Here is a 7,792-nt window from a genome sequence, read left to right as displayed (position 1 = left end):
GGCCGAAGGGCAGCGCGTCCCGCCACGCCTCGGCTTTAACCCCCTTGTGAGGGCTGTCTGCGCCTCCTGCTCACGCCCCGAAACCCAGCGACACGCGGGAAGCGTGTCTCAGCCAAAAGGCCTGATTTATTCGGGGGTTACTGCTGAACATCTCGGCTTAGGGGTAGTTTTGGCGTTTAACGGGTGCAAGTCTGCACTCGGGAGCTTGGTCTTTCCCTCCCTTACCCCTGCTTAGGCCTGCGAACGGTCATAACAGGAATGCAGTCCTTTGGGTTCTTCTGGTATCGGAGGCCTCTGGCAGCCTCCAGAGAGGGATTGCAGGCCTAGTGCTGCTGTAACAGAAGAGGATTTATCTGCAGAGCCTTTCATGCCTGAGCTTCTTTCCTTGCAGCCTGCCGCCCTACAGAAACCGCCTTTCACTTTTGAGCCATCCCTGCCTTTTTCTGCTGCAGGTCCTCTGCCGGTACCAGCACATCTGGAACATTGATCTGCGCTTTCGGCCAGCTTTCCTTGGTGGCATAATGCAAGCAACCGGTAGGCAGCGTGGGGAGATGAGCTCTGTAGGGAAGCACCTTCTTTAGGACACCAGTGGGCAAGCTCTCGTGAGTGCAGAGTCCGCAGAGCCAGCTTTAAACAAAGTTTTGGCACCAACAACAGAACAACCATAGGACTGTGGAGCTCAGTCAAGTTAATCACTCAGATTTATAAATCATAAATCATGAAATTAACAAGTTTAGCCAAGCATTAGTAGTTGTTTAGCTTAAAGGTCATTTGTCTGAATCAGTGTAATCCCTGGACGTTTACGCCTTGGTTTAAAACTAGTCCTTCTAACTTAAAGGGCCGATCTGTGCAAAACTAGAATAAATCATGTTTAAGTCCCAGCATCATCTTTGGAAAAGCTGTGTATGTTTCAGTAAGCCAATCTGAAACTATACTCTTCCTTAGGTATTATGTATGCATGAGATCTGATTTGTCCAGTTTTGTTTTGTCCAGTAATAGAGCTGAAAATCTCAACCTTTTCCTGAAAGGTAACAAGCCCCCAGCAATGCTGCCAAAGCGTGCAGAATACATGCTGAAAGATGTAAAAAGGATGGCAAAGTACTACGAAGTGCCTATACAAATTTCAGAGCGTGACTTCCAAAGTGTCCTTGGCACAGGTAAGTAAGAGACTTGGCTTAGGTGGTATCTTTCAACTCTAGCACTTCTGGTTCAGGTTCTCCCTAACAGTGAAGACGAATTCCCTACTCTCAGCCTCTTCTGTATCTGTGAACAAGATGAAGTCTTTTCATTTTTAACCATAAAAGGAACTTCTGCAGAAACATGCTTATGAATGGTATTAGCACGGAAGATACTGTGACTCAACATAAGCTTTACTGTTCAGGGACTGTTCTTAGGTAGCACTTGTGCAGGCCATATCTGTTCCTGATCCTATGCCTTGGTTCCGTATGTTTCTCTGTCTTCCCACTACACCCAGGCACTCTTGGGGCCATGCGCTTCATCACAGCCGCTGATATGACACAACCACGATACTTGGAACCCTTATCTAGAGAGTTCTGGATACGTTTTTGGTCAAAGGTCAGTATTTTATGAAACCAACTCCATGATCCTTTTCCCTGTCACCCTTCTTGTCCCACTTCATTCAAATGTGGAATTCGAGCAAGAGAAAGGAAATGTCTGTTAAGGAAAAGTTACATCAGGAAACATAACGTCACAGTGGTTCAAGAGCCACTACAAGAAAAGAACTGCCTTATAGCCAGCTTGCTTTGCTTTGCTTTCTTTTAGGTATGTATGGTGAGCCCTATGGGCTGAGTGGATCAGTAGTTCATATCAGAAAACAATACATTTCTAGTTTTTATTTTATTTTCTTAGAAAACTTGCTTTCAAATCCAGAACTGAGCTTTTCTTCTTCAGTACTGAATTACTTATTTTATTCTTTTACCAGCATGAAGATATCAGTCAGCCGGAGAGTATATTGGCTGTAAGTGTCTCCTTTTTTTGGTGCTTCTGCATTTCTGATACAGATTCTTACTGATGGCTTGGATCAGTAATAAACATGAACACAGCTTAGTCAAATGATCACTAGGAGTTTTTAAAAAATTGATCTAGAAAAAAGTGGATTTAATTTCCCGCGTAGCTTTGTTTGGAATTTGTAGTTGTTGTTGTTCATGTTTTGAATAACTCCGAGAACCAGAATCTCCTTTTTTGTTAAGGTATGTGGTGAGATACCTGGGATGGACAATGAATTATCTGTTAATGTAGTTTTATTAACAGCAGTGAAAGTATGAACAGTGTCTCCAGAATGCACTGAGGTTTTGTTGGTGGGTGAAATCTTCAGGAGAAACGCAACTCTTTCAGGAGGTTGACTTTTCTGGAAGGGATGGAGCCAGGCTTCAGTGCTGTAGAAATTGTGCTCTCTGGATGTATTTTCTTTTGCTAGTTAGATTTTGTTTATTACAGTAAAAGCTGTAATGGCATGGAAGTTGCTATACCACGAGATCCCTTTTACAGGCTCTCGTTTCTACATTACTTTATTTTTTAATTCTTGGAATGTGAAGAGAGAATTATCCGTGACTAGTCTCTCTTATCCAATGTTCCTCTTTGAAACCTGAAATCTGCAGTCTGAATGTTTCCCCAGAGTCTAGTCCTCCCACTTCATCTTAGTGTACCTTTTTTACCAGAAATTCAGCAAGAGTTTGCATTTTGCCTTTTCAAGAGGCAAGATTTGAAGGATGTAATGAAACTGCGGTTCCTTAACCCTGGTAGGCAGCTGAACACCACACAGCCGCTTGCTCACTCCCCCATCACCCTCCCCCACCCAGTGGGATGGGAGGGAGGAAAAGAAAACAGGAAAACTTGTGGGCTGAGATAAAATTGCTTAATAAGCAAAGGAGAAGTGGAAGAAGAGAGAAAGAAAACAAAGCACGTGATGCAAAGGCAATCAACTCACCATGTTCCCACTGGTAGACCAGTACCCAGCCAGTTACCAAGCAAAAGGTGGCTAACCGCCCGAAACCCTCTCTCTCACGTTTTACTGCTGAGCATGATGGAATATCTTTGATAGCATGGAATATCATTGATTAGTGGTAGACCAGTACCCAGCCAGTTACCAAGCAAAAGGTGGCTAACCGCCCGAACCCCCCTGTCTCATGTTTTACTGCTGAGCATGATGTTATATAGCATGGAATATCTTTGATTAGTTCTGGTCATCTGCCTTGCTGTGTCCTCTCCCAAGCTCTTGTGCACCCCCAACCTATTCACTGGGAGAGGAGAGTGAGAAACAGAGAAGGCCTTGACATTCAACAACAGCTAAAACATTAGTGTGTTATCAGCATCGGTTTGGTCACAAACCGAAACCACAGAACCACACGAGCTGCTCTTCACTCCGTCCCAGCCAGACCCAGTACATAAATATATGCAAAAAGTCCTTGCATAGTCTCTGAATCCATCATTATTTAAATAAAGATAAAGCAAGGATATGCAGGGCTTCAAAGAAACAAATGTCATGCTAAAAAAAGTCTCTGGTTTAGTCACTGTTTGGTGCACCCACCTACGTTCAACAAGGCAGAGCTAGGCATCTCCTGGTTTGCTTGTGTCTGTCTTTATTCACCGCTGCAGCAAGTACCAGACCTTCCTCTCTTGTGGAAAAATGCCATGCAAAGCTGGGTGACGGGTCCCAACCCTTCCATCTGAGTCTTTATGGGTGAATTTATTTTACACGTTAATTAGAAAAATTAAATGCCGTTTACTTGATACCATTACTTAGTATTTTTTACTACTTTTTTTTTAGTCAACAATAACTTCACCTAAATTACTACAGAAGCAATGTATAGTCTTTGAATCCTGCCCCATTCTGCTTAAATACCCCTTCTGCCCTAGGATGTTGTAGACCAGGTACTACATCTCTGCGTAAATACTGCAGTCTAAACACCACGGCTGCCAAGCATAGACCGCATTTTGTTCTACTCAGTACTACACCTGTTTATGTCCCATTCAAGCAGGGTCAAAAAGAGCTAATCTCCCTGATGTGGAAGTAGGACAAAGAAGGAAGAAAGGAGGGAGGGAGGAAGGGTGAAAGGGAGGAAGGGAGGAGGAAGGAAGGAGGGAGGGAGAGAAGGAAGAAAGGAAGAATGGAAGGAGGGAATGAAGGAAGGAAGGAAGAAGCAAGGAAGTAAGAATGGAAGGAGAGAGGAGGGAAGGAAGAATGGAGGGAGAGAGAAAGGGAATTTTTTTTTTTTCTTCTTAAAAAAAAGGTTGTGCCGTTCAGGTAGATGGTGTGGAAGTTAATTTTTTTTTTTCCCCCAAATACTTTATTAAAGCAGGTACTTGTAACTTTGATGTTACCTGATGAACATTAGACCTTTACCTTTGGCCACTTTACGTCATTCCTGTGTTGCAGAAGCACAGAGGAGGCTAAAAAGATACAGTAGTCACACTAGCAAGTGTTTCACCTCAGTGAGCTACAGTCTCTCCCGCAGTCTCACTTAGAGTTCCTGTGAGGCCACGTTTGTTACACAAGCTGGTTTTGTCTGGGCAGGCTTGTAGGTAAGATTTTCTTTTTCAGAACAACATTCGTTGTTTCTTCAGTAAATTATCTGATAAATCATTGTAGCAGAGGTTCAACTTTTTTTTTCTTTTTTTTTTTTTTTCTGTTTAAGAACTCCTGAAAAAAAAGTACAGTTCTGGGGCTTGGAAGTTTAAAATATCCCTTCTACTTTGTATCTGAGTTGATAAACGATGCATGGGTTGGGAATACAACAAGGCAATTGTGCAGGGTATTTTGTAATATTTTTGGTCATAGACTTTGGGTGGTAATACTGAAGATGATTAAATTAGGTAGATGGTAGTAGGAATTAGAATATTTAGTATTGTTCTTAATTAGATCATCTCTTCTCAGGTTGCAGGGCAGGCTGGGCTTCCATCAGAGGTTGCCCAGAAGCTACTTGAAATGATTTCATCCCCTGCAGTGAAGAACCGACTGAGAGAGACAACAGAGGAAGCAATAAAATATGGGGTGAGGTGCTTCCAATGCCATCTGCCACCACTGCTACGCATTCCTTCCCTGTTAAGAATACTGGGAAGCAAGGCACAGTGAAGGTGATGATTAGGAGGCCCTGCATAGACAGCGCTCTGTGCGTTTTGAACATGTGAAAGCTAACTCACTGTTGCTGGCAGTTTATCACACTGTCATCTGGGCCCCAGGCTGACCCACTCAGCTTATTCCAGCTGGACGGCAAGGACGGGGAGCTACAGGACCAGTACCAAGACATACCGTGTTATGCTACTTGACTTAAAACTGTATCACTTCCCTTTTTTGCTCCTTCTAAAGGGGCATACAGGCTCTGGAGAGTCCCCTGCTTTCTGATGGCTCCGTTAGACTAATGTCTAAGAATGAAGAAGGTGAAAACAAAGGGGGAAAAAAAGTCAAACTTTTTGCTTTTTATTCTTGGAAGATTTGATTTGCAAAAATTTTTCTCATTCTAACATTTTCTTTTTCATCTCCATGGTGTTACTAGGCATTTGGGATGCCTGCTGCTGTGGCCCATTTTAATGGAGAACCTCATCTCTTTTTTGGCTCTGATCGTTTAGAGCTGCTAGGCAGTCTTATAGGTGAGTATACCTCATAACATCGCTTTTGGTTTCATGCTTTCACCCTCTTCTAATGAAATATTTAATACAGCTAAATAAAACACGCTTAATGTCTTTCAAATATTTAATAATGTTGGGTATCCTTCTCATGGGATGCAACTGCTGACCGGAACGTATCTCAGTACAGTGACCAAAGATGTAGTGCTTTTCCAAACAAGAAGTAGCCTGAGTTCTCCATCCTCCCCTGCTATGTTTCAAGGCTTGGTGCTACACATGCCATTCTCAGATCACTACTGAAACTCTTCAGTTTTCAAAATGTTCATATTTAACCTTTGGGTACTGGACATTAGATCTTGGCTGAGATTCAGACTATGGCTGATACTGCCTTTTTTGGTACATACTCATTTTATATCTGTTCCTACTCTAGCAAAAGAACATTATCACAGGTCCCCAGTCCATAACTTGTAATTATCCAACTATACAACTTTTTAACAGAAACTCATTTACTGATGACCTTTTCGATTTTTCTGTTAAGAGAAAATGAATTGACAATTTTAAAAGAAAACTGGAATAGGTTGTGATAACTAGTAAAACTCAGTAACCTGCTCTTAAATGAGTTAGAGGGCATTTGACTATTGATCTCAAGATTTGGCACTGGAGAGAGTGTGACACTAGAAGGACTTTTGCACATAATTAGCTCTGATGCATTTGTTGAAAAATTTCAGCAGAAAATCTTAAAATTAGTCACAGGCTTAAAACGAAGGGAATTTTTTTGAGGTTTACTTTCTTTTCTGGATGGGTTTCTCATTGTATAAAAATGTTCTTGAGGAAAATAAGAGCGAGGAACACGAATACCCCACACCCACTATGATAGTTACTAATCCTGATTGGAATGTTAGGGCCTGGTTTCTAGTCTCAACTCCAAGGACTTCAACAGATTTTCTTCTTGTTTCTCTGACTCCCCAGCCTTCCGCCATCTCTCTATTCCTTACTGCCAGTCCCTCAAAAAAAGGAGTCCTAAAAAGAATTGGCTTCACCTTCATATGGAATGCCCCAGACCTGTAGCATCTCTCATTTGTGACAGAGGAAAATAGTTTATGTACAGTTTCAAATGTGACTAGACAGTGAAGGATCCATGGAGTTGGCTGAAGCATGACAAACAAGATATAAATCTGTTCCACCAACCATCAGTAGTTACCCTTCAATAGAGGAGTAGGAACAGTCATCCTATTGCAGAAATATGACCGGCCAATCACTTCTATGTATTAAATTTCAATTTTCTCTTTCGTGCTGGTTTGACTTGCAGGTGAAAAATGGTTTGGGCCTGTTCCATCAATTCCAAGCCCCAAGATGTGAAAAGTCCTGAGAAAGTATATAAGAGTGAAAATATATCTGTACACGGTCAGTCTTCAGTGATTATCTGAATGTATCCAATTTTGGGAGAGATGGCTTTCTCATCCTTAACAGCTAACTTCACAAAGTTAGCAGTTTCACCTCTAATTACAAAGAATTTCAAGGTTTGCCAGTATTACCACTCTGGTGAGGTCCTTACCAATACAAATGTGCTTCTTTTCTTTCAGTAGATTAATGATTAACATTAAAGATTGAACTGTAAATATTTAACTTCTTACAGATTAAAACCTGCTTCTTTCTTGATTAGATTTTTCTTTTGCCCTAAAAGCATGAGGATTGAATTGTTGTTATGGGACTGAGTTCTCTGGATTTCTCCATAAAAGTATGAGGATTAAGTTGTTGCTACGGGACTGCGATCTCTGGATTTCTCCATAAAAGTATGAGGATTAAGTTGTTGCTACGGGACTGCGATCTCTGGATTTCTCTTCCTGCTTGCCCTTTAGAATCACACACACACATACAGCCTAAGAGAAGCTGGCCACATTCTCCTTTCATTTTAAGTCCAAGATACTACACAGAAACTGGAACCCCAGGACAAGGTATTCATGCTTCCTTTTACTCTGCCGCAGGGCAGCTGGAGCGGGCATGAGAAAAGCGTGGAAAAGAGAGGGACGGTTCAAGCCCAGAGAAAAATATGGGGAACTAATGGGGTATTTTTGAAAATATTATACACCTTGCTCTGCAGTGACTGACATTTGAAGAGACCACCACACACATGCATTCTCAGACACCAACTCCAGACCATGCAGGAATTTTTAATGACTCTTAGTTTTACGGAATATCTTTGGAGGGG

General features: G+C 41.9%; 1 protein-coding gene across 1 annotated transcript; it reads left to right on the top strand.

Annotated features, from left to right (window-relative positions):
* Positions 1-452: 452 nt before the first annotated feature.
* Positions 453-6,942, top strand: GSTK1 (glutathione S-transferase kappa 1; the record flags this gene model as incomplete). Its single annotated transcript, XM_010153447.1, has 7 exons — positions 453-534; positions 1,029-1,157; positions 1,475-1,575; positions 1,943-1,978; positions 4,895-5,011; positions 5,514-5,607; positions 6,893-6,942. Coding segments are annotated over 7 exons (609 nt in total), but the record flags the coding sequence as incomplete, so codon positions are not given.
* Positions 6,943-7,792: the final 850 nt, after the last annotated feature.

This window comes from Eurypyga helias, unplaced genomic scaffold (genome assembly GCF_000690775.1).
Source record: "Eurypyga helias isolate BGI_N326 unplaced genomic scaffold, ASM69077v1 scaffold3956, whole genome shotgun sequence".
In the NCBI taxonomy this organism is placed as follows: domain Eukaryota; kingdom Metazoa; phylum Chordata; class Aves; order Eurypygiformes; family Eurypygidae; genus Eurypyga; species Eurypyga helias.
This window is presented reverse-complemented; position numbering and strand designations above follow the sequence as displayed.